Source organism: Falco cherrug, chromosome 16 (assembly GCF_023634085.1).
Source record: "Falco cherrug isolate bFalChe1 chromosome 16, bFalChe1.pri, whole genome shotgun sequence".
In the NCBI taxonomy this organism is placed as follows: Eukaryota; Metazoa; Chordata; class Aves; order Falconiformes; family Falconidae; genus Falco; species Falco cherrug.
In genome coordinates, this window is record NC_073712.1 from 8,483,472 (window position 1) to 8,510,718 (window position 27,247).

The 27,247-nt window shown below is 45.7% G+C and overlaps 1 protein-coding gene across 2 annotated transcripts; it reads left to right on the top strand.

Annotated features, from left to right (window-relative positions):
• The first annotated feature begins 2,004 nt into the window (after positions 1-2,004).
• Positions 2,005-25,513, top strand: CTTNBP2NL (CTTNBP2 N-terminal like). 2 transcript variants are annotated; one of them, XM_055728157.1, is made up of 5 exons: positions 2,005-2,137; positions 7,439-7,546; positions 17,927-18,157; positions 20,508-20,615; positions 21,398-25,513. In XM_055728157.1, the coding sequence occupies exons 2-5, from the start codon at positions 7,448-7,450 to the stop codon at positions 22,877-22,879; spliced, it is 1,920 nt and encodes a 639-aa protein (XP_055584132.1). In that variant the 5' UTR covers positions 2,005-2,137; positions 7,439-7,447; the 3' UTR covers positions 22,880-25,513. The 2 variants fall into 2 exon arrangements, with proteins under 2 accessions (XP_055584132.1, XP_055584133.1); XM_055728158.1 differs by having other exon boundaries at positions 2,134-2,235.
• Positions 25,514-27,247: the final 1,734 nt, after the last annotated feature.

Genomic DNA, 27,247 nt, shown 5'->3' on the forward strand with positions numbered 1-27,247 from the left:
GGAGATGAGATGCCGTGCCAGCTTACAGCCTAGATCTCCCTGGCAGGCTCCGTGTCCTGAACTTGCAGGATATGGTGAGTTAAGTCAGCTTCTCTTTTGTCTGACTTCCTTCATTTGTGGCACTCCACTAGCCCCCTTCCTCTTTTCCCTGGCCGCAGACAGGGAACAACCCTCCTGCAGATGCGGGTCACCTGCTGCCAGCAGCCATCTCCCCCCCCCCCCTGGGCTGCCTGGCTTTCTCCAAGCATCCCCCTCCCCTTACCCCTCTCCAGCCCATCCTTGCTCTTCCAAGGCCTTCACCCAGCACTGTCACTTCTCCAGTGGGAGTGAAAAATGGTGCGTAGGAAGTAAAGAAAAGCCCGCAAGCTGGAACCTTGATATGAGCTGCTACCATTTATCATGTACTTGATGAAAGGACATCTGCCCTAAACCCATATTCCAAGGATAAAAGAAGAGACAACAGGTGAAAAGCAGAGAGCTGGGAGAAGCACAGTGTAAGAGAAAGGTAATCACAAATAAACGTAAGGTACCGGCAAGCTCAACAGTGCCACAGGGGCATTTACAGCCTGGCACAGCTCAGGAGAAGTAACCCACAGGCTTTTTTTTTCCCCCCCAGGCTCTAAGATTGCTCGACCAGAGGCACTGCAAAAGTTCCAGTGTTTATCAAGGCTGGGAAATAATGCTCAGACAACCCTGTCTAGACGAAATCATCTTCTGAACATACTAGACAGGAGCTGCAACGGTTAGAGGTGCGGTTTACTGCTGGCATCATCACTCTGTGAAGTCCCTACGTGATGATATTTTTTGTGGTGGATTCAGACATTTCCACTCGAGAGACTGCTGATTTCACGGCAATCCACCACCTGACAGCGCAGGCCCTGTGCTGCAGCACCACGCAAACCCAGCACTTCCACCAGTGGGAAAGGCCGTTAAAAACAGTTTTCAGCTCTTCAGAACTAAAGGCACTAGCAATGCTGAGCACATTTCATAGGAAGGTCAGAGATAGAACGATTTGATGTGTTCTACACAGAAAGGGTTAGTTCTCGTTTCAGCTGCCACGCTGGCTTAGCAAACTGCTGGGTAAGCAGCTCGACAGCGAAAAAACCTGCTGCCCTCAACAGTGTCAGCCGCCCAGCAGTGGCCCTGCTCTGGCTGAGGCACCCATAGGTGACATGGCCTACAGCAACAGCCTCCAACATATTCTGGGCTCTTTCCTCAGCTGACAGCAGGTAAATAAATGTAAATATGCTGATCTTTCCACGGTATCTCTGTGCACTGCCTGCTCCCACCATCACGGTGCTGGCCATCACGGTGTCACTCAGCACTTGCAAAAGAATAACAGAGGGAAACTGTGACAGGCAGTATGTCATGTGCCTGCACTGATGGCCTGCCCAGGTGAGTCACGCTGCAAAACAGTGCATATGATAGTACCTCCTCACAAATAAGACAGAACTATTATAAAACACCCAGAGGCAAACCATCAGTCTCAAGAGCGAGGCCAAGTTCAGGCCGCAGCATCGCGAGTGGAGCTGGCCTCAGAGGCGGCAGGCCAGAACTGCTGCGAGGGGCACTGGCCTGCCCCGGGGCCCAGAACCAGTGTGAGGGGAGCCGGGCCCAGAACCGGTACGCGGGACACTGTCCCGCCCGGGAACACCCAGCCTGGCCTGAGCCGCTGTTTGGGGGCACCGCCCCTCACCCAGCTCCGGCCTCTGCGGGGTCCCGCGCACTGCGCTACCCGCCCGGGCTCCGGACTCGGCGGCCGTACCGGACCGGGCCCCGCCCACGGCCGCGACGCCCCCGCGACGCGACGCCCCCTCCCCTCCCATCCCATCCCGCGGCGGAAGTGACGCACCAATCACAGCCGCCCGCTCGCCCCGCCGCCGCCGCCGCGAACAAAAGGGATTTTCAGCCCCCGCCCCGCCCTCCTCGCCCCGGTTCCGCCGTCTGATTGGCGGCCGCTGCCGCCGGCGGCCGGGCCCCGCCCCCGCCCCGCCTCCCCGGCGGCGCATTGGGCCGCGGGTGTGCCCGGCAGCGGCTCTGATTGGTAGCGGCACCGTCCCTCAGCGGGCGGGTGCGAAGGGGCGGGGCGGCTGAATGGGGACCGGAGCGGCGCGGTAGTGGCGGCGACGCGGGCCAGGTCGGTGGGGTGGTCGGTGGGGCTCCGCTCCGTGCGGCCCGGTCCGGCCCAGACCCGGCGTTGCCCCGGCCCCTGCCCCCGCGGGTGGGCCGCGGCAGGTGCGGGGCGGCCCAGCCCCGCGGCCGGCGGGAGCTCAGAGGGGCGGTGGCGGGGCCGGGCCGAGCCCTGCTGCGGGCGGGGGCGGCCGGAAGCCGGGAGGGGCGGTACTGGGGGGCGCGGCGGCTGGGGGCAGCGGAGAGGCCGGGAGGCGGTACCGGGAGCTCGGCGTGGCTGCCCGGGGCCGGGCCGGGCCTGGCCGGGTGGGCGCTGCCGTGGGGCGAGGGCAGGCAAAGCGCCGGGGTCGGTCCCTGCTCCCCCGCGCCCGCCCCGGGACCCCGGCCTGGCCCCGCGGCGGCGCCGGGCGCTGAGGGGGAGGCCCGGGGTCCGCGCTGCCGCGGCAGTCGCCCTGGGCTGCGGCCGGCTCCGGGCGGCGTTTCCCTTTGTTCGCGGCGGTTGTAGCGGCCCGTTGCCGCCCGGGACCGGCCCCTGCCAGCCCTTCTCCGGGCAGTCGGTGTCCCGGGCCGGGTGGGCAGTGACGGGCAGGGCAGCGCTGCCGGGGGACTCGTGGCTGGAGGAGCCCCCGGCCCGGAGCCCGCTGGGCTGTGAGGGGGCCTGAGGGGCGAGGCCGGGCTGCCCGGCGGTGTGGGGGCCAGGGCAGCCAGGGGATCCGTTTAACTGGCTTGCAGGGAGCTACAGTTGGCACACGGTGGCTGTTCAAGGGCTTCAGCCATGTTTTGAACGTTAATTGAATGGAGTTGCTTCATCCAGAGCAGTGCTTGGCGAAATAATGGGGTGAGGAGGGTCTGGGGGGGCACATGCCCTTATCGCCTTTTATTTCTAAGCTATTGTGGTGGCAGATTTAACCACTGCTCATTTTAACCCAGTTCTCAGCAGTTCTGATGCAATGCCAGGTGACATTGTGGATGCACAATTATAAAGCGTATGTTAGCTTTTTTATTATATAAACATGTGTAATTACTTTAACAACTCAAACATCACGCTATACATGCAGCAGCATTTTTAAAAACTTGTCTATCAAGAGTTTTCAAACTAGTCATTTAGTTTCTCATATGAATGCGATTACATGACTGCCCATGCAGGCTCTTGGAAAATACCAGTTCCTCTTCAGGGACAAGACAAAAAAAAATACAAAAGAAGCAAATTCAGGATTATAGACATAGAGGCATTGTTGCATTGGCGTAGCTGTAACCACAGCTTTTGAAAGGAAAGGCCCTCCTTCAGAGGAAAAAAGGAATGACAAGCTATGTTCTTCCTGGTATTTAAAAAAAAAAAAAAGTACAAGAGTTTTTAGCCAAGTGCTTGCAGAGCATCTTGACGCTTCCACTTGACAAAGTCCCCTGCCAGAGCCTCGGGCTGTGCACTACGCCTGCCCTTTGCTTAGTGCCCACTGCGCAGGGGCTCAGTCCTTCGCTCAGGGTGTTGAGTGAAGTTTGCTGGCGCTGTTGGCTAACTCTGTTCGTGCTTATATGTATGTGAGCCCAAGCGAAATGTAACCTCTAATGGTTTCATAATCATCGTAGTGTGATTCAGGGCGCGGAGGAGCTGCCATGGACTAGAAACTTACTGCTTTTGTTCCTGAAGTGGCACATGCCAAAGATAACTTACCCTGGCTGGTTAGCTTGCGTGGTTGTACACGCGCTTAAGCTGGTCCTGATATTTATTTTCAGTTAAATGCTGGGAAGTAGCTTTCTAAGAGAAGAGTTCTGTATCTTTCAAGGATAGGTGTCAGTCTCCTGAGGAGACTTTTTAATGGTCCGTAGCTGAAAGGAAGCTTACCTTTAGGCAACCAGTAAGTAATTATCTTTGTTTATGCTCCAAATCTTTGTTTATTGTCCAAAAATGGTTGGTATATCTCAGACTCACAGAAAATATTTATACCATCAGACTAAATAACGAGGTCCTTGCGGTTTGTGGTCTCTGTGATTGGACTCTTCAGCATATTTCACTGACTGTAAAGGGGTAATGTGCCCTGGGTATTTCTAGATCTTGTTTCTAGTGCTGTGAAACTCTATCTGTTGAGTAAAGGTTTTGAAATAATGGATCAGGTTCCCCAGCTGATGACTACCTGTCTGTTTGGTAGAATGGGACTGTCTGCAAGGGGGAAAACTGGGTAATTGAATAGGGTTGGTGTGATCTCTTATTAAAAAGTTGGACAAGGGAAGGCACAGGGACGTGTAACTGGAAAGCAGTCCTGGAAAGGTCAACTCAGGAGCCTGTGACAGTGGAGGGCCAGGAAGGGATTTGAATTTGGATAGAGGAGGAGCTGCTCACATACGTGCTCGTTAGCTGTTTCATCCAGAGATGCTTTTTGTTCTTGTAAAATAGTAATGTAAAATGAATAGAGCTTTTTTCCCCATTTTTCAGCTCCCTAGTATTGAGTGGCCCTAAAAGGGAGCGCTTGGGATGGTGATGGGTTCAGCATAACAAGTGTGCTCTACTGCATTAAAAAGTTCCTTGTAAGTCAGTGCAGAATCCAAGTGCAGTTTTGTGCAGTGTTTTTAGGGCAGTAACTTTATTTGCAGCATCTGCTCCCAGTCGGTCACTTCAGCAGCACGGGATAACCTGTGCAAACAGAGCAGTGAAAGGGCTGCAACAGCAGCAGGTTGCACACAAGGAAGCCAAGGCTGTGCTGCTTATATATCTTTAATATTACTTTTTGTTATGTAAATGATTGCTGTGCAAACTGTCTCCTGCATTTTATTTCTGTAGGTACTTTTACCCGTATATTTTAGGACAAGGCTTGTTTATATTATTAAGCTGATTAAAGACTATAGCCATAGAGGCATGTTAAGAATAGCATGGCTTATTTCTTAACACTGTGAAGTACAGATCACAATGCGAGTATTTAGAATATAGAATAGAAGTTATTACTGCCCAGACTAACAGCTTTAAAATACCAAACTGCAGTTGGTAGTAGCTGTCTTTGGGTTAAAAGTGTGCCATTCGGTGGCTAATGGAGAGATTCAGCTGCACGCTTCCATGTCATCTCTTTTTAAGAGAAGAGCACAGGCGCAGTCACATCGAAAGTCCGCATTCAAAATTTACTGTCCTGGGGTAACGGAGTTAGATGTTACACTTTGTTCTGAGATCTCAAGGAAAAATTCTCCTTTTTAGTGCTGGCTTGTAATGCCACAAAACTAATACAACTTGATGAGTATCTGGCAAAAAAAAGTTGTTGCTATTTCCTGTCAGTACTGATTCAGTCTTAGTACCTGCAAATTTAGTCTGAGCAAGGGCTGAGGTGATTTTGAAAATAAGCTATGCATCCCCTGAGCCTATGTTCCAGATTGAAAACCTGCCCAGGGAGGTGATGCAGCTCAGGCTTCAGTACCAGCATAAGCATGGTAAATGTTAAAAGCTAAAACCAGGACCCCTCTTTTCTCACCCTGTATGGCTACTTACGTTTTAGCATTAATTTGCTGCTTCTCGTGTACTCTCCCTTTTTCTTTAAGATGAACAAGTTGTAAATCGCACTCCTTCCATGTGGTCTCAGCTAGCCAGGCTCCCCGTGGTGACAGAACCATCAGCAGATGTACCTGAAACTGAGGGAGATGGTCAGGTTCACATCCTGGACAAATCTCTGTAGAGGTCTGTCGGCTGATCGCAAAGTGCAGCTCTTGCTGAACTGTGGCCAGTGCTGCCCTGGCCCGATGAAATGTGATTTGAGTCAATATAGTGAGTTTCCTAAATCACACTTTTCTGTCAAGTCTTGATCAGGCTTTTTTGAAATTATGACAGATATGAATGGGTTTGCCAAACACTCTGCTTCTGTGTTTTCCTCTTGAATGTTGATGGATCTGCAGTAGGGAATATAAATGCAATGCTGACAGATTCATGGTGTCTGGTTAAATTGGCTTTGGAACAGCCATAGTACCCCAGTCATAGTTTCTTCCACTGAGGGGTCCTGGAGCAGCTTGTGTCAGTAGTAAAGCGAGCCAGAAGAGTCTGTAAGAAACGTTACTGCTTTGTGGAATTTCATGTAAAACACTGTGTGAAGCAAGAGCGTGACTGCGTGATAAGAAACGTGCCTGCTTAGCACAGGGGGCACAAAGTAGATTCTGATTTCTCTTGCTGCGTGAAGGCTACCTGCTCCGCTCTGTAAGCAGAACTTTCTGTTCCCAGCACCTGGAAAACTGCTTTGGCATAACAAGATGGAACTTGCATTTGTGCGTAATTCTCCAAGGCACAGTTATGCAAATCAGTTGTAAAGTAACAGTGACTTCAGAAAAATTAGCGTTGAGTCGAATGTTTTAGCTGGATAGACTTCTTCAGTAAAGGTTAACCCTTTATCATTTGCCACCAGTGAAGTGGAATTTGGTATCTCAGCTTCGTCATGCTGTAGCATTTTCTGATTGATAGAGAGTGGTAAAAGACGGATTTGACTTGAACCCAGAAAAGTCTATTTGATTGTTGTGCAAAGCACGAGACTGTGTCAACGGGTATATTTGTATCAGAGACAAGGATTTAGTCTGTGAAATTATTTCCATCATTAACAAAGTAATTAATAAAAAGGCTTGTCACTAGACAGTGTTAGTTAAGTGTATCAGCAAAGATGCGGGGGGGGGGAAGCTTTTTATACGTGCAGTTCAGATGATGGATCTTTGTTTTATGTGGGCAGTAAAATTCTATTTAATAAATGATGGTGATATTGAAACACTTTGAAAGAATAGTGATTAAATGAGTGTTTTTTGTGGCATTGATTTTTTTTTAAAGCGGTTTGGGCCTGTTCCATTAGTAATGCCTAATGGCATTCCTAGGAAATGCATCACAGCTCCGTAATGTTAACTTTGCCGTTTAAGTTTGTCTCGGTGGCCCAGCTTGGACTGCATTCATCACGGCACTTCAGTCTTTTTTCAGTGATGTTTGCAGCTGTGTGATCCAGATGTGTAATTTACAGTAGCATGGCTCTTAAATATCTGTGTTTTTCCCTCTCCTCTTAACTTTGGCTACTTCTTGGTGAATGTTATGCTGTCATATTAGCCCGTACATTCTGCCTGCACCATCTGGGTGTGCATATGTTCATGACCCCTTGGGGAAAAGGTGAAAAATGCATCTTCTGCAGCTGGTCTTGGAAGTTGAAGAGAAAATGTTCCCCTTGTATATTGTCCCCTTTCCCCCCAGGGCAATTTGGAGTCCAAAAAACTAGAAGCTGCAATTAAATGGAGATGATATGTCATAGCTTAGAATACCAGTTTTAATGTACAAAGAAATACCTAGTAAACTATGTTCCATTCTTTTCAGGTTTTCAGGATGAATCTGGAAAAACTCAGCAAACCAGAACTACTGACGCTGTTTAGCATTCTTGAGGGAGAATTGGAAGCAAGAGATCTTGTCATAGAAGCTTTAAAGGTATGTTGTAAGTACCATGATAAGAGGCAAAAATGACGACAGTACTGCTATAGGTTCTGCAATGCACTTGGCATCCAAAGTGGCAAAGATTTATTACTGGTTCAGAATACCATCTTAATATCAGTAGTATTAGATAATAAATGCTGTATATCATTCTATGTCTTGGAACTCATTATGGAAAGCTGGCTGCCAGAAGCATTTCGGTGTTGAATTACGGTGTTATGCATGTGCTTTTGCCCTTTCTGATAAAGAAGTGAATGTTTCTGCTATTGTGAGAAATGTAAAAGTTCTATCAGACTGACTTTGTTGGTTTTGTTCTTCTTTAGCAAGGAGGGGTTCTTAAAGCAGAAACTGTCCTCTCCAGGAAGGGATTGCGAATTACTCTTTGTCACGCTGAGGAAAAAAACATGCGTGGCTTTGTATCGTACTAAGCCAACGTAAGCTCGCACTGCCGCTGGGAGCAGTGACCTGCATGATCAGCTACTTATTCTTTCCCTTTGCTGGCACAAGTGTCACCTTCCAGTGAGGTAGATATGAGCTCAAACTAACCCATCAAAAAATTTAGTTTCAACCCATCAGTGCAGCTGACATCATGGTTGTGTGAGCGCATGTGATGGGCCAAGGCAGGGAGAGGTGCTGGAGCAAGCAGGATCTCTTCTTGCAGGGATAGCTCATGCTGCAGGAGGACTGGCCAAAGTGATGCCGGTGTATGTGGTGCTAGCCCTCTGCTTCTGCTTCCCTTCAGGTGGTGTGGGCTGTGGTACGCTGTGGCCAGTTTGGTGTCTTAATGTTGAGCCTAGAAAATACTTAAAAAATGTGTAGTCCATGTGTTAATACTGCGCCTTTTGAAGGATGCCTAGGTGGCACTCAACCTCAGTTAGATGGAAAAAAAAATTGGTATAAATGATGCAAGGGGTCAATTTTTTGAAGAAGTGAGTTGTGACAGGGTTGAATATTGAAGGTGTTTTCATGCTGATCTGTCACTGCTCATAATGTTTAGACTTCCAGCCGTTTCAGAAGAGGAACGGCAGCTTGCAGGCCTGGGAGCTGCAGGGACTTGGTTTTCCAGCAAAAGCTTCTGTAGCTTGATTCCAAATACAAACACCCTTTGGGGGTGCAGAGTGAGATCCACCTACAAAACAGTTGGGATGCTTATGTGTTTGTTGTTAATTGTTTTTGCATTTAGACGGTCTTTTCATTTTGGAGGAATATTGTTACCCTCTCAAAACAATTGACAGTGGAAGGCTTGGCTCCTCCCTTGGAACAGGCTTGCAAATTTCTCCTCTGTCCTGGGATCAGTCTTCTAGTTCTGTCTGGTCAGTGTGTTACCAAAACAAGCACCACTTTAACATTGCAGCGTGAAATGCATGTAATGGAGCACAGAGAGACCAAGGGGAAGGAACGCAGCCGCTCAATTTCCAAAATCTTTTTGTTGTGTACCTTCCAGTAGCGTAAAGCAATTATCTTTTCTGTTAAAATTAAACCTGCAGTTCCCTCTTGCATGAGGAGATTAATATGGTTAGAATACCCTTTGACATCATTTGTCAAGCACTCATAACTGAGAAGAAATCAAATGAAATTGTAACCCGTACTTGATAATTAAGTGGTATAAAATACCAAGCTAATCAAAGGTTAGTGCTATTTTCCCCTTCTTCTGTAAGGGATACGCTGCAGTGTTTCATCTTAAGAATGCAAGGAAAGCTGAAAGTAATAGGAAGGGACAGTAAAAGCTTCACGTGGGAGCTGGCTCTTTCTGCCCACAGCCCTGCCTTCCGAGCACAACCACAGGGGAAGTTAAACCCCTCCAGAACTGGCCTGTGTTTGCAGCAGATGGTGGGATGGTGCAGGTCCCCAGCTGTGCTGTTACTCGGGTCCAAAAGCTGCGTTCAGCTGTGCCGCAGCTCAGGTCCGGCTTCCTGCTGCAGAAGGCTTGCATTGCCCTTTTGATATGTGGGAGGAAAAAAGCCATGTAATGACTTAATCTGGTGGCTGGGCAGAGTTTCAGAAGCAGAAAACTCCGTGCTTTGCTTTGTCTATTTATTTGGGATATACAGTTAGAGAAATTCTGGCCTTACTGTGCTTTTCTTTTTGTTTACTGATAGTAACTGTGGTAACAGCTTTACAGTGTTGCACCAGCTGAAATAGTTTGATTGTGTGTGACTGTAATTAAAGGAAAACCCACCTTGATAATCCATTTACTCATGTTTTTATACATATAAAAATGCTGCCTTGAAGGAAAAGCCCTCTAAGGCTGAATTAAAGACTAAAACTCTGCGAGCAATTAGTTTGACTTGCATGTGACAAACTGCACTGTAACTCACACCGAGAAGGGTCAAAACATCCAGGGCTGGTGGGAGCGCTGGCTGCTCCACGCACAGAGGATTCATCTGCCCGTGGTCTCGCAGCTGTCTCTGTTCCTTGATTGTTACCAACAATGTATTCTGCCTCTGCAGATTCCTTTGGAGGCATGATAGTTTTATATTAAGTGCACGTACATGTTAGAAAGAGGTGGAGTGGGACCTGTACTTCGTAGAGGATTCCACGATCCTTAACAGTAACAGTGTTTTTCTCCAGCAGTTCCCTTAGACACGTAGATGTCTGGTTAAAAATCAGACGTTTATCTGCCCTTTTACTTCCCATACAGTAAGAAAACTGCATTTCCCCTTGCAGGCTAATTTGACTATCAATTCAAATTTAAATGCTTCTGAACTCTCTGGATGTCTGAGGCAGATCCTTTAGTACGTTATAGGAAAGAACAAACACAGGCAGACAGAGTACCTTAGCCTGTGAAACTGTAATTTGATGATAGCGCAGTCTGCAATAATTGATATTCCTGCATGCTTAGACAAAAACATTTAGCATCTGGCATTTAGTAGAGAATATCCATGTGTGCAGATGACAAAGCCTAAAATAGTTTTCTTCTCCCTCGTGGTATCAGGCCACTTGTTGGCTGGCACTGGCCCTCTGTCTCACTGTGTCAAAATCAAGCTGCTGAGCCTGGCTTTCCGGAGACTGCTTGCTTAATTTGTTCTTTTACTTTCCTCCCTTCTTTTCACGTCCCCTCCCCGAATCTTTACCCTTTCTTCCTTGCTTCGTGTTCTCCCTGGGTATCTCTTTGCATGCTGCCTGGAGGCAGCACCCCTCCTCTGCCTGCTGGGATAAAGGGTTTAACTCCTGAGGTTTATTCATCTGGTGCTGAGATTCATATTATAAAGAACAGTTGCCAGGTCATCTTTTTGATGCATCTAGCATATTATGACCTGCCCTTGCTCACTTCTGTACTTCACTTTTTTTTTTTTTTTTTTTTTTATGGTTTACTGGTGGGTTTTTTTTCCCCTTGTGTATTGTTTTCAGTTGAGTGGTGGGTGTTTGTGATGGGGACTATCATCTCTCCCTGTGCATTTGCAGTGGGCCTGGTCTTGAATTTTGATGTCCACTTCAAATTGCAATCTTACTTTCATGCATACACAAGATACTAGTATAAAGGATTAAGTGAACAAATTTACTGTATTCAAAATACTCATTTCCAGTGCTTCAGTTTGCTTCCTCTATTTTGAAACCTCTTTGAAAAAAAACTTTTTTTTTGCCTGAAAGTAGCTTCCTGTCCACTACATAAATCTTAATGTTCTCCTCAGAACAGACCTTAAGTCTCACTTCTTATTGTGCTCCTTTTCCTGTAGTTATAATCTTAAGTCATCCCCAAAAACAGATGCTGTCAGAGAGTTGCATAGTATTAAGGGCTATGTTCTCAGTTCCTATTGTCATGTAGAAAGGATTGTGTGCGTGAACCACAGGTTAGTCTTCTGAAATAGCACACCAGGAGTGGAAACAATCCAGTGTTTAAATGGGTCTCTATCACTATGTTAGAGCACTTTGTTTCCTGCCCCCTGCTCTTTAAATGAGGATTTTCCATACATTAGGAATGAAGTTCTGTTTACTTTTAGAAAACAGGATACAGCTTTCTGGCATATTCTTTTATGTTAATAAGGCCTTAGGCAATTTACACTGGAATAGAAGCTATCTATTTTGTGTTAATGGCTGGGAGCTGGTATTCATTGCTTTGCTTCTGAATTCAGTGATTCATTCTCTAAAGCAGTATTAATACATTGCAAAATTAAGTGTTCCTTCGTTAGTGGATTTAGAAATTAAGTTTACAGTGGAGTTTCAAAAACTAAGTCTACCACTTGTTTAATAAAAAAAAGTTCAGTAATATAAAACCTTATTGCAGATGCTAGTAAATCTTTCACAGATGGGACAAAGTGGGCTTTTGCATCACTTACAAAGCAGCTTAGAGCTAGCAGTGTTCCCATGGGTGCTAGTGCTGTTGGAATGCAGGCTTTTCTTACAGCTTTTCTTGCAAGTTTGGGGAATTTCTTGTTTATTTCTTGCTTGAAGCTGCACTGTTTGCCTGTATCTTTTGAAAGGCTGGTTCTCTTCACCTTCTCAGTACCCAGATGGGTGCTGAACGAGGAGCAGAGAGGTGTGGGAATGACTTCCTTGCTGGAGTGGCTCCAGCTCTGAGTTTCAGCCATCCGGGTGTTGTCAGGCTCCCTGTTTTAACAGTGCAGTTCGTGAGCACAGTACAGTCCCAGGCCATGGTCTCAAGTGTGCTGGGAGCTGCACATGGCCATGTTGGGATGTGTACCATCCGTGCTACGCACCAGAAGTTCCCAGGGAAAGAAGCTGCAGTTTTGTGCTGCTTGATGTTCCCTAAGAACATTTCTTATATTTTTCAAAGCTGCTAACAAGTCTTATGTGGGCATATCTGGGTAGCTCTCGTTTATCTGGTTTGTTCACGTGATATAATGATGGCAATTAGGATGGTTACCGTATTTAAGCAATGTAATTCCTGCTGTGTGGTTCTCTGCTAGACATTGCTTCAGAGCTGGAGCTGAAGTGAGACTCACAATCCCACTCCAGCATTTTGACATTTATTTTTGTGCAGAGCAAAGTGATCCCCACCCCCATTTCCCTTCTCTGTGTCAGTGATTGCTGTGACCTCAGCTTGTCTTTATTCCCAATATCTGTCTCTGGGGAGAGAAGCTAATAAGGAAGTTCAAGGCAGTAAGAAGCTATTTAAAGATTATACCACTCTCTGTAACATAAAGGAGGAACTTCTGTGCATATTATTACTGGAGAACTGCATACGCAGTAGCTGCAGCTAATTAACAGTGTGTTTGTGTTGTGCTGAGGGTTAAAACCTGAACTGTAAAATTACAGGCAAAAATAATACTTTGCTTTGTGTCCAAAAAAATACTTGAAACTAGTCTTGGAAATTCCCCGTTTGATGTTCCAGTAAAACAAGTTGTAAAGATTATTGAAGGCAGAGAGAAAATGCTGTCACATAAACAAGGTTTCAGTAAAAGGAAATATTTTATTAAAAAAAAAATTACACAAACAGGTTATGGGAAACATCCATCCCAAAAGAGTCTACAAATCCCAAGAGGGAACAGTAGCTTTTCCCTAGCAAAGTGAAGCCTTTGCTTTGCCTGCTTGCATGGAAACATCTCTTCAGGTGTGTCAGATACTGCTTCTGCTCCGTAAAATCAGAATTGCCTCTTTTCAAACAGTCTGGCACTGGTCAATTACCCTAACCAGAGCTAAAAGCCAGCCAGTTTAAAGTGGTACCCTCCTCTCTGCATAAGTCTAATCTTTCTGATGGTTAGTTTTGTTTTTAAGAATAGTTAACATGCATAGCTGGTTCCTTTTTTGAAGAGCAGCAGCCCAAGTTTAAATGTTATCTTTTTTCCTGTTTGGGAGGACAATTTGATAGTCTTCAAAATTGCTGAATCGTCCATTTAGCTGCTTTTGGGGTTTGAATGTTTTGATAGGAAATTCCTAAGTCCACATATTTGAGACAATACAGGTGGAGGTACTAAATCAGAAGATCTTGTAATTGCAGAAGATTGCATCTTCTTTCATAGCACAGTTGATGCTGGAAGTATGCACGTCGTCTCTGGTTTTCCAGATGAAATTTTCCATTCCTGAGTTAACAATGCTTTTTGTAACCCTATTTCCTTGTTATTGAAACTTGATTTCCTGTGCATTTATGTGTTTTAATAGGTTGATACTGGGATCCAAGTTGATTTTTTTTTCCACTTTAGGCTCACTAATAGAGTATTTCTCTTCCATCAAGTTGCCTATGTTTTGAAAGTTGAACAAAAACTGTGTTTAAGACTGAATTCCAGTTCAGACAGCAAAAAATCAAAACTGTTGGAGGTGTTTATAAGTGACCTCCAGCAACAGCAGAAGTTGAGTTGAAGCATCAGTGAAGAGCATAAGCCATGGGAGAAGTCACTTATGTATGTGACAGTTCTCAATACCTGTATAAAATAAGCCGTGTAGATTATGACACTGTGACTTAATTTTAGAAGAGCTGTCCCCATCACTTTAGTGACAGAGGTGGCTGCTTGGAGGGACCCGTGGCACAGAGGTATCACGGGCAGCAGACTTGAAAAATCCCTATTTGCATTTCCAAGTGCCTGGTGCCCCAGATGGCAAAGCACCGGACTCTTTTTGTAAACTAGATGGGTAGGATGAAGGATGACCTGTTTAAGACTTTTCCTCGTCTAGACAACTTTTAATTAATGTTTATGCTCTGCTGGCTACTGCAGAAGAATAGCTGGACTTCAGAAAGCTATTAATGTTGTGATAGCCTCATCTGTTTGTCATGCTAGTTCAGGAAAATACTTAATTGCACAAAGTAGCAAGGAAGAACTCATTGTTCTTTCTCGGACAGGAAACAAACCACCCCACTGAATTCAACAGGGTTCAGAGCCCGGTGCTGCAGGAGCAGGGGAAGAGCATGGCTTTTGTCACACCTTCAGTAATGCAAAAAATCGAAGGTTATCAGCAGTGGGGTGACATTGATGCCAGTTCTTTAAGCTTTTATTAGAAAGAGCTTGCCCAGAAGTAAACTTCTCAAGTGACCCTCCCATTTGCTTACATGGATAAAGTGCTGGTGCCCTTCTGACAGGGTTTCTCCCTTGTTTTCTGGGCAGCAGTAGAGTGACCGGCCCTGGGGTGGGATGGGTTTAAGGGAAGATTGGCTTATCTGTCAAAGCAGTTAGGCCAGCTGGATGAACATCCCAATTTGTAAATACAAACCTTTAAATGCTTGGGTCACTTAGGAATTCTGTACACACTTATAGTGAGTTTTGGCTGAGTCATTTTTATAAATTCTTCAGAATAACTGAAGATTCCCTGCCTCAAAAAAAAAAAAAAAAAAGCAGCCAGTAGTTTTTCCTGTGATTCATTAGACCAGGCACTGGCTCATTATCTGGGGCCACCCACCCATTTCCAGGGCTGATCTTTTCCTTCCTTCCTTTTTTTTTTTTTTTTTTTTTTTTAATGTATGAAGTTAGAACAATATCTTAAGCTTTGATCAAAGTTATCCACCATTCCTGGTGGATATTAACGGTAAAGAGGGAGGTGTATTTGTGAGTGTGGGCTGTTCCTCTGTGTTTGTTTACTGCAGGGGTTAAAATACAGCTCCAAACCAGTATCATAGAATGAATGTCCCTAACTGGGTTTGGTCATGTAGGAGATATGGAAAGAAAAGTACTTTGTTATGGGGTTTTTATGCATCTTGTCAAGGTACTGCATACACTTCTCTCTTTGAGAGTAGAGATTGACTTCTACTAATATTTTTTTTTTGTGCTAATCACATGGTTGCATCTTAGAATATAGGCCAGACAAGCAAATTTCATCAGCAAATACTCACATTATGTGAGTAAAGCAAAGCTTTATTGTTTATCAGTCCTCTGACCTGTACAGCTCAGTTACAGCAGTCTGCTTGCCTGTTTCAGTGTATCCGCAACAACTGGTGCATGGGGTGATGTCTAGAGCATCACTGTGGCTCTTGTATGCTTGAGGGAAGTGTTTGCGTTTTCAGTACTTTGCATTTTTAGTTTACTGGGACATCAGAAAACAGCCTTTCCAATAAATACTGGCTTCCAAGGCATCTTTCCAATTTAGTCAGCCTCAGTCTTTCCTACCTAAAAGATGGGCTCAAGCACTCCCATAAGAAATGGGTAACACTTTGCCATTGAGAGTTTGCCATTCTTGTTAGCCAAAGGGATTTCAGAAGAAGCATGCAGTGACTGGCACAGTTTTGCTCTGTATTCAAAGTAGATTGCTTGTTTTCCACCCTGCGACAGCTGAATGCCATTTCACAGCATCAGCAGAGTCAGGGCTTTGTGGAGCTTGAGCCGAGAGCCTTTCACCCACTCGGAAGAGCTACCGTGTTTAATGTGGAATGGCTTACTTCCTGTTTATGCTCGTAGGGATGCCCAGATGTGAGCAGAGCATACACAGAAAGCTGAACCACACCTGGTGACCACAGGCAGCATTGGTTTGGAGCAGTCTCTGGAGGCAAAAACATGTCGTGTGTGCTCTGTCAAGTAACGTGCAGCTAGTATCACAGCTTTCCTCTGTAGGTTGAGCATGCTTTGCTAGTTAAACATGCTAAAGTATGCTTGAAATTAAGCTCCTTTAAAGGTGACGGCACATTTTGGTTGAAGGTGCTGGAGCTCACTCCTGCATTTCAGAGAAAGGTGTTGTAGGTGACTCGTCCAGAGGAAAGCCCTCTTTCTCAGTGGCCTCACTAGAATGTGCCTATGCAGAACAATATGTCATCACTTGCACACTCTAGTATGAATTACCTCTTAAGGACTGGTTACCATGACTGTAATGAATCAAGAAGAGTCCAAATTTAAACCTCAGATTTGGAAGAGTGCATCAGCTCTGCTGTGCATGGGCTTGTGCTGTCAGTGATCGACACTGGAACAAAACACTGTCACAGGCTTTCACAAATGCATAGCATTTAGCCTGTAACCATTTCAGTTGAAATTGGTGATTAAATTTCTTGGAACCAAGATAGATCAGCTCTGAGGACTCTTTTGAATCCAGGCCTGGTTTCCCTCTTACGTCTTTTTTGCATGGATATCTGTTTTCATATGGTTTCTTATCATGGTGGTGAACATGTAGAAAAATATCTGTGTGTTTATGAAGTTCAGTTTTGTTTTTTAGAACTTCATGGGAGTGATTCAGTAGGATGAGGCTGTTGGTATCCTAAAAAACACATTTCCAGCTGGAACGGCTGATTCTAAACACTGTAGATGGTAAAGCCTAGTTTCCTTAATTCTTACATATCATCAATAGAAACCTAATCATTCTTATCTTTGTTCTTGAGAAACTAAACCTTGTTTAGTCTGGATGGGAACATTAAGGATTTTTATTAACAATTTATGGATTTATAGGCTATTGCAAGAACTAAACTCTTTAATTGCTCAACATGAAATTCTTTGGTGGTGACATAGTCAAGGAAGCCACACAACAGTAAATGATTAAATCTTCTGTTGAGCAAGAGTTGATACTTACATTCCACAACGGTGTGAAAGGAAAGAAGGTAAGTCATGGACATAGATGGCAGGTTGCTGTAGTATGAGGATATTAGACTGATTATATTGTGGAGATGCTGTGTTTTCAAGCAAGACTTTCCTTTGTTTCTAGTTTGTTTGGGGCCACTTGGTTAAAAGACACTGTTAACCACAGGGTCAACGAGGAATTAATCGAGCACATGCTTCATGTAACTGCCTACAAATAGTATGCATTTGCTTGTGTTCCAGCTGTGGAAATGCAAGGGCTTTTGCAAATTTTTTCAAGATTTGAGTATCTTACCTGGAAAGCAGGTGACTTGTAGGAGTGGTTGTGAAGAGGGGGGACATCCGTCAGTGCAGCGCCAGTTCAGCCTGTGAGAGCTAGGTCACTTGCATGTATTTGACCTGTCTAGATTTTATTGTCTCTTATTAGGGGGAAAACATCAACTTTTGCCCATATAAGATGTATTAATGAGCATTTTTATTAGCTTGGAGCCTAGCTGAAACCTTGAAGGTTAACTGTTTCGAAATCCCTTCTGATGATAGAAGGATTATTGTCCTCACCATACACTTAATTTTTCATAGTCTTAACTTACTCAATTGGAGTCTGCTGTTAGAGGAATAGTACGTGCACCTAGTAAGTGGAAAAACATGAGGTTGGTCTCCTTGTTGTTGCTCTGATCAGAAATGGCAAGGGCTAGGTGGGCTTTGGAGATCACACAGGTGACATGGACTGCCCTGCTGTTCAGCAGGTAGATCACTTTAATTACTGGCTCATGTCTGTTAACCAGGGACCTTTGATGTGACACTTGTGAGTTTTTCATGTCTGAATGCTCTTACTCTTACAGCAGATAACAGGATATGAATCGGACTGTGTTCAGATCTCTTTATTTCTAAATGGAAAACTGGGGAAGAGGAATATTGACTACAAGGTACTTTTTTCTTTAGCTAGTTTTCTATTTTAAGTATATTGAAATGCAAATTTGTTTTTGTATTGCAGGCCCAGCATAGAGACACGTTCCTTGAAGAACGCTATGGGAAGTACAACATCAGTGATCCATTAATGGCTCTGCAGAGAGATTTTGAGACCCTGAAAGAGGGAAATCGTGGTGAAAAGCAACCAGTATGCTCCAATCCATTATCTATTTTGAAAGTGGTGATGAAACATTGCAAGAATATGCAGGAAAGAATGTTATCCCAACTAGCCGCTGCAGAAAGCAGGCACAGAAAGGTAGGTTTTGCTTCAGCTTCAAATGAGATATGCAGAAGTTAACATGTTATCAAAACACAACTATTAACTTCAGCAGAAACACACCTTGAATGTTGGTAACTGAAAGGACTTTGCACTTTTGTTTAAACTTCTTACTCAGTACAGTACACCTGGTAAGCTTATTAATGGTAATTCCAAAATTGGAAATACACAGAAGATGTTTTTGTTAGTTCCTTTTTTGTATGTCCTAGCTTATTTACAGCTGGAAGGTATAGTGCTTACCAAAATGTTAGAAAGGATTTCTGGAAGAATGGACTCTCAGCAGACACGTTGCTGTTCTGCCTGTGACTTGTTCTCTGTGATTGTTGAAGAGCTGGTACCAGGTAGTTATGAGGCTGCACCTCCTTGTACTTTCCTAAGGAAGTATGGCATCACCAAAACTATTTTTCACACTATTTGGCCTCTTTAATAAAGCCCCTATTACTATTCTTCATATAATAGCTTTAATGTATATTGACAGCAATGAAGTGCTTGGTCCACGTGTCAGACTGTGTGCTCCCACAGAGGTTTGCTTCTCTGGTATACATACCGTGGTGTGCTAGAGGAGCATGAAGCCACACACAAGTCTGAGAACAAGAGTCTACTGAACTCTGCTTCTTGGAGTCTTGCTACAACGTACTGTCTTTATGTAACTAGTTAGCTTTTGAAAAAAGAAAGCATTTACATGTTGTTGTCCTGCAGTAAATGTAAGCAAGTCAAAATGATGGAATGTATTTGTCCCTGCTCTGTAGCCAGGGCAGAGAATAATTGCCCAAGAGTGTATCACTGGAATCTGCGACTGGGAGGAGCTCTCTGGAACATCCCTGCAGTCACCTGCGTTGCAGCACTCTATATTAACCTCTTTGCATACTTCTTTTCTACCTTAAAAAACAATTGGGATTTTTGCTTTTACTTGCATCACCGGCAGACTGAGGTGGTGCCGTTATGCGGGTGGCTAGAAGCTCTCTTTTACAATGTCAGATCTGGGTGTACTTTTGGCTAGTGCCTGTGCTTGGGCCAATACCATCCTGTATTTTTTCAAGTATGTCACTCTTGCTTTGATGAAAACTTACTAAATCATGTACAAAAATCTCAAATACAAGTAGTCATGTTCTGTTTCTAATCAAAAGGTTCAAAGTTGAACCCTCAGTTTCATTGCTCATCAGCATGTGGTTAAAGTTTATTTTCCCGTAATCTGGTTTGATGGGGATAAGGTAGAGCAAGTTCCTTTCAGTCTGAACAAATCTGAAGCATTTCTGTTGCAGAAACCTTACTATGACGTAAGCAGCCAACTTGACTTTACATCACAGGCACCATGCTTGGAGTGGGCAGCTGGAGTTACCTTCAGCTTTTGGTTACTGGAAGTAACACCAAGGCTGTGTGTGTCACTTCTCAGCCAAGTGTCTAGCTAAATCAAGCTATTAAAGCCAGATACTTTCTTCCCCTTCTCCTTCTGTCCTTCCTGTCTCCTTCTGTAAAAAGTTTCCTTGTGCAGTTAAAGATATTTAAGCGTTGTTTGGAAGCTTAAATTTTGGAAAGAGTGAGGAGCTGCTAATTTCATGATGAGCATGTGTTGGGAGAGCCTAGAGTTTTGGTGGTGAGATACGGCAGAGTCTTTTGGAAGTTTGTATTCTGGCTTTTTTGTTGAGTTAATAGAATTTCAATTATTCATGTAATTCAGCGTTAAAGCTGAAGGAGCTCCTTAACTGGGTCATTATGGCAAGCAGTTTCATTTCAAGAGCTCATCGTGTTCTTAAGTGGAAGACAAATTAATGTTCTTTAAAATAAACTTTGCACTGCAGTCCTCAAATCCCTTGTAAGAAACTGGGGGAGAAGCCTGTATGCAAGTTACTGCTGAAACCGTAGTGAGGATTGTCTTGTTTTAATTGTTAGTGCCCTGTGTCTCCTGGATGCAGTGCCTCTCATCCTGCTGTGGTTTATATTGATGGTCCTGCCAGGAAATTCTGATGAGGGCACTGTACAATCGAGGATGGATAACATGAATTTTCAAGACTTTTGCAGTTTGAAGGAAAAGTATGCAATTTAGCTTTTTAATATAAAATGAAGATACAACCAGTGTGAGGTTTTCTTAACTTCTTTCACAAACTGACTCAACTATACCAAATAATAACGTAGTATTGTAGCTTGTCCAAAAGCTGCTTTTATGTTTGGTTTGGTTTGGGGTTGGTTTTTTTTGAGTTGAACTCAGATGTCTGAGGCTGCGGTGATTGCTCTCCCGTGTCATTTGGCTTTGGACCATGTGTGAAGGTGCTGAACTCTCCCTGCCTGTAAGTGTGCCTGGGTGTCAGGGTGACCCGTGTTTATTTGGCAGGTGATACTGGACCTGGAGGAGGAGAGACAGCGGCACGCCCAGGACACAGCGGAGGGGGATGATGTCACCTACATGCTGGAGAAGGAGCGGGAGCGGCTCACCCAGCAGGTATGCTTTGGTAGCTGGTAATCACCCAGCCCACCGAAACCCCAGGCTCCTGGGTGGTGACCTCAGTAGTGATGTCTAATTGCACCTTCATGTTGAAAGAGTCGTAGGGACCTCCCGCCTCTGTAAGGCACATCATATCTATATGAAAAACAACTGTAATTTTTCAGTGTTTTGGTAGCTGAGCAATGCTAAAAGCTATTAATAAGCAATCAAACACTTTGAAATCTTACTTCAGCCTGAAATCTGAGAAGTTCCCAAGAACAGGGCTGCACTTAATGATAGGGCTCTCTAGTACTCAAAATTTAGAATTAGTCACGAAAGATCTCCTGGGTGTGTTATTCAGAGATGATGATAAATATTTGAGCTTTCTGTTACTCAAGTGCTGTAGACTTTATTAAACATGCATAATACATTGGCGTTTTTAAGTCTAAATGCCTTTAAACGGCAAACAGACAAAGCAGTAAATGAGGTGGAAGGAAGCCTTGCTTGTTCAATCAGCGCATGGCAGACTGGGTGTGTATCTCACTAAAGGTCAATTGCGTTTCGTACCTGATAAAACTACTAGTAAATAATAATAATTCTTAATACGTGCAGCCTGAGTCTTTGCAAGACTGTCTTGCTGATACCTGGGGCAAGAGCCTCTTTCTTAGCTGTTGCTATCTTTTACTGTGTAATTTCTCCAAGATGTGTAGTAACCCCATTCGTTTTTGGGGCATTACACTTCATTTACTTTCAGGAGGTTTTGTGGTTCCCTTCCAGTCTTTTCTGTTCTTTTCTTTCAGTTGGAGTTTGAAAAATCCCAAGTGAAAAAGTTTGAAAAAGAACAGAAGAAGCTGTCAAGCCAGTTGGAGGAGGAAAGGGCACGTCACAAGCAACTGTCTTCCATGCTTGTAGTGGAGTGCAAGAAAGCCACTGCCAAAGCAGCTGAAGAGGGACAGAAGACAGCAGAACTGAGTTTGAAATTGGAAAAAGAGAAGAGTAAGGTGAGTAAACTGGAAGAGGAGCTGGCATCCAAGAGGAAGCGGGGTTTACAGATGGAAGCACAAGTAGAAAAGCAGCTCTCGGAGTTTGACATTGAAAGGGAACAACTGAAAGCCAAGTTGAACAGAGAAGAAAACCGTACAAAAGCACTTAAAGAAGAGGTGGAATGTCTGAAGAAAGCTCTGAAAGAGCTGGAGGTTTCTTGCCAGGAGCACAGTCCTACCGAGCCTTTGCAGCCAAGCCCCTCGGTGACATCCAGAGGTGTTGCAACTGATGGTCCCACAGTGAAGTCTGTGTCTTGCCAGACTGAGTGTCTGCAGGCAGACGGAGCAAATCCTGCCAGCACCAGCAAAGCTGTACACGCTGTGTTTCCCAGCCCTACTACACCTACTCATTCCTATGCAAAATCCAATGGTCATTGTGATACAGATGTGCAGACAGGTAGTGAGCTACTACAGACACATGCAGCAGAGAGCCAAGTTCAAAAGGAGAAATCTGCTGGTGCAGCCTCAGAAAACGCAGTTGAGAATGGAAGCTCTCCTGTCAGAACAGAGTCACCAGTGCATCTGATGTCCCAGCTCCCTTCTGGTGGGGTCTCCCTGTCTCCCAGCAGCACAGCTGCCTCCTCTTTAACCCCTTCTCCCTGCTCCTCACCAGTTCTGACTAAACGCTTAGTGGGAGCTTCAGCAAGCAGCCCTGGTTACCAGTCATCCTACCAGGTGGGGATCAATCAGCGTTTCCATGCAGCTCGGCACAAGTTTCAGTCTCAAGCTGAACAGGACCATCAGTCAAGTGGTCTGCAGAGCCCACCGTCACGGGATTTGTCTCCTACTCTAGCAGATAACTCTGCCGCCAAGCAGTTGGCCCGCAATACAGTCACTCAGGTCCTTTCCAGATTTACCAGCCAGCAGGGACCTATCAAGCCTGTCTCCCCTAACAGCTCACCTTTTGGCACGGACTATCGAAATCTGGCAAATGCTGTGAGCCCCAAAACCGAATCTGGTCACTCCTCAAGCCCTGGTAAGGTTTCCAGTCCACTGAGCCCATTGTCTCCTGGAATCAAGTCACCAACCATTCCTAGAGCAGAAAGAGGGAACCCTCCACCCATTCCTCCAAAGAAGCCCGGCCTCGCTCAGTCACCTGCTGTTCCTACTCCACTAACCAAAACCTCTTCCCAGGGATCCTCTCTGGGTGCCCCCATGGACGTGGCAAGTAGCTGCTCTAACAATGCTGTAGTGTCAAATGGCAAAGACATTGAGATACTCCTGCCAACCAGCAGCTAGTCTCCAGAAAATGTGAATGTGACATTCCATGGCTTAGCATCCTAGAGCTAAGACGCTGTTTTTCCACTCCATGTTATTTATTTCCATAGTAGCAGATTCTGTCTGTATAAAGCATTTAGTATATTTTTTTCCTCTTTTAATAGGTAGGAAAATATTTTTGTTTATGAAGAAACCTTAACTACAGCTATACAGTAGCCTCAAAATGTCTCATGGTAACAGTCAAATCGTTAGAGATAACAAGAACCATAATCATGTGGTGGGACCTAACTATCAAACTCTAATGGGACTGAAATGCTACTTTTAAATTATGCAGAAGTAACTTTTGCAGACTTTTTACTCCAGATGAACATTTTATAAAAAGTGCCTGAACTAAGCCTGCAATATGAATGTGATTCTCTGAAAAAGGTGAGGAGGGGGACCATCTAGCTGCAGAAACAAATTATTCTGTGAGTCCTGAATGTTGAAACCAACACTGTTTTGCTTTTTAATTCTTTCCATTTGCTGAAATAAGTTAGCAAATGTGCTACGAATTCTGCAAGGTGACCACCAGACTGGTGCAGCCAGCCACACTTTGTCCTTTAGGACGTAGCTTCTAGCTGTTTGAGGAAGCACAACATAAATTTATTGGGGTAAAATTTAACCATAATACAAACCAGATAACTTTCCTCTCAGTATTCGTTGTCCATGTTGTTCTTGCTTTCCTGTAACAGATTCTGCAGAGACGCCTGTGTGCTTTAAATGGCTAAACTCTGGTTTCTGGTGTGTCACCTTGAATTTTCAAGCTCTTCAAGCATTCTACTGTTGTGTATAGAACTTCTGAGAAAAGGATCTTGCTATTACTTGACAAAGATCAATTACTTGAAAAAAAAAAAAAACCAAAACACTAGTCCATATGATACAGGTTTTTTGCAACAGTAACATGGGATCATCTATAAACAAAAGCAATAATTTTGTTCCTCATCTCTATCTGTTGTCCAGCTGACTTGGATTTTACCCACTAGTTAGCTATGGGATCTTGTTTCCTTGGCTGCAAATATGGAGCAAACCATTACTGTCGTGTGATTGAATATGTATATATGTGTAAGTAGTTTCACACACATACATGCTATAAACACACAGTGTATTAAGAGAATCTTTATCTATTCTTGATGTTCTGCCTAATATGAAGAAAATGTGGGAATTCATTGAGTTTAAAAAAATCACTTGGGAATTGCCTAAGTTGAGGCACATCAGGTGTGTGAAAATTATTTGTGCCCAAGAGGGGAGAAGCGACAGATTCTGGCACAGAAACGTTTGCCGCAAGAAGCGCAGCGCTCGCTGCAGACGTGCTGCGTGTGCTGCCCATCGTATGGCGGCACAGCACAGTTGGTCTTCTGAGTCACTGTGGCGAGAAATACAAGACAAACGCACCACAGATCAGTGGCAGAGGCTGAGAACACAACCCTGAGTTAATTATCTTGGGTGTTGTATGTGAACTGATCCTAAATTTAGAAACTGGACCTGCTGCTCAGTGTTGTTCAATGTTCAGCAGTTCCCTCTGCAGCAGCATCACGTTTACACAGAGCACAGCTTCCCACTGCCAGAGACGCTTTCTCCTTTGTTTTTCAATATTTAATTAGACAAAATACATCCACCTTTATTGTAGGAAAGATCCCTGCAGCAGCTGGGAGGGTGCACTACTGTACATGACCTGATAGGTTCCTTCTTGCTTTGAGTCTTGTTTGGGAGGACATCAGAGCACTTGTGCTGCTTTGAAGTGGCTGTTGTCTGAAGTGACCCTGCTGTTCCCTCCCCCACAGCCATGGCAGGTATTTAGACTAGAACAAGAGGTTTTTACAGACCTTTTAGTAGCCTTTTAAATTGTGGTATTATGTGCTATTATTCCTAATCCAGTGGAATGGGCTGTGTACTAACAGTACAGTAGGGAGACAGAGGCAGCCTAGAGATAAATGGGCGGTGACTTGTTTGGAAGCACATTTATTACTGTTTTAACCTTTTTAGTATCCACAGCAGATTTTTCCTCTTGATGAGAGTAATTGTAAAAACTGATGGGCGGGTGGATTTTGGCCCATGTATCACTTCCAATTCAAAAGTGAGGCTTTTGTATACACTGCTTTAATGTGTTTCTTTGCTTTTACATTAATCTAAATAGTATTATCCCCTTTCTTTATCAATAGCTCTATATAGAGAGATATACTATGATGAAGCCTATTAGGAAATGCACTGAGTACTGTTTCTTCTGAAATATAGTATGGGAAGGGGGTATGCAAAAGAATGTATTTTTGCTAGTAGCCTATCTTCTGAGAGAAACTTAAGCACAAGATATTAAAATGGATCCAACTAATTCAGTAAGACATTTAGAGTTAGTATTTAACTGTTGATGTAGATTCTGTGTGGAAGCAACTAAATATTTCTTCTATAACTCACATCTGTTATAAGCAGACATTGTTGCAGAGTTTGTCACTGGCTAATGGAGTATAATGAAGTGCAAAATGTATACACTAGTATTAATTCATTAACACTTGTAAATTTGTAAAGCCAAATGTACCGAGCTGAAGTCTTTAATCATTTTTATAGCTGATGGCATTAAACATGTTAAACATTCATATTATCAATAAAGGATTTTATTTTTCAGATGTGCAAATTGCTTAAGAAAGTGTTTGGAGTCAGGACCGCGCGTGGATCGAGGCTGCTAGGAGGAACCAGTCCGGGTGGTGGTAGCTGGGCATCACTGTTCATGTGGAAACTGAAGCTTTAATGCTCCCTCTGAAATGTCAGAAGAAAGCCGGTTTCTTTGGAGCACGCTAGATAATGAGCCGTTGCGCCTGGCTGCCGTCTGGGCTGTATGGCTTGTCCACCTCCCCCCACCTGACACTGGTGCTGTTGCTTGGGAGCTGCTTTTGCACAGCAAGCTCCAGGCCACTGTGGCTTTTAGGCGTTTTTAAGTAAAACCAATTTTCTTACAGTACCTCTTTGCCACAGCGTTACGATACTAAACTGATAATACTTTGCAGGTATTATACTAGTAAACACTTTGGGTTTTGGGAAGTAGGTGTGCCAGTGGCCTGCTGATTCTCTTTTTTTTTTTTCTTTTTTTTTTTTTTTTTTTTTTTTTTTCCCAGGCAGGATACAGAATTTCTCATGGAAATTCCCTCAGAGCATCAGTGCTCCCCTGCCACAGAGGAGCACAGCTCAGTTTTGTCGCAGGTGACAGCTGAGCATGTCCCAGCCCAGCAAAGGCCCTGGCTACAGCCCGGTCCCCTTGGTCTGGGATGCTGTGTCCCCTGCCACGAGCCAGGTGCCTCCCAGCCCAGCCGTGGGGAAGAGTCCACGGCTGCTTTGTCTCCCTAATGTGTACCTCAACAGCGACCTGATTTTCTTATCTTTGCATCAGGTCAGTTGAACAGGTTTTGCAACAACCTGGGTGAAAGCTCTTTGTTCATCTCTTCGGGCTTGATGACATTTCAGAGGAGTGCTGCGCGAGTGACGGTGCCTGCTCCAGCGCAGCCGCAAGCAGTAGCCACCGGGCGAGCGCCGCTGCTTTCCCGTAGCCATCGCCAGGTGAGGAGCCCTGCCAGGGCGGAGCCGGAGCCGGTCTGCCTGGCTGCCGTGCCGCTCGCTTGTCCCAGCGGCGGCGACGGGCCCTTGCCCGGGCCCTGGCTCTGCAGCACGACCCCGCGCCTGCTGCCCCGCCGTGCGCCGAGCTGCCGGTGCCGCCTGCGGGCGCCGGTGCGGGGCTGAGCCCGTTCACAGCGCGGCGCGGGGAGCCCGCGGCCATTTCCGCGCAGGAGCCAGCGGGTCCGTCCCGCAGACGCGGCGCGTCGCTGCCCCCCGACCGCGGGCCCGGCCAGCGCTGCCTGCCCGCGCCGGGGGCGTGGGGCGGAGCGGGGCCGCAGGGGCTCGGCCACCCCCGCACCGGCGCGGCCGCCTGGGGCGCTGCCCAGAGTCCCCCCCCGGGGCGGTCCCGAGGCGGCGCTGCGGCTGCAGCCCCCGGGCCCCGCAGCCCCCGGCCCGGCCGCGTTTTGTCGCTGGGGAGTCGGTGGCGACACCGAGCAGCGGCGGCCCGGCCGCTCCGCTCCTGCCGTGCGGGGCCGCGGGCAGTGCCGGCCCCGGGCGGGGCGGGGCGGCCCCAGGCCGCTGGGGGGCGCCCTGCGCCCGGGAACGGGCCCGGGAGGCCGCGGGGCCCGAGCCTGCCCGCTCCGCCCGGCAGCGCCCGGTACGGGCTGAGCCTGTCCCGCTCCGCCGCAGGGCGACCCCTGCTGCTGGGCACCCCCATGGCAGGGCAGCCCCACTACGGGGTACCCCCCCCACAGAGCACCCCCAATGGCAGAGCACCCTCCATTGCAAAGCACCTCTGCCACAGGGACC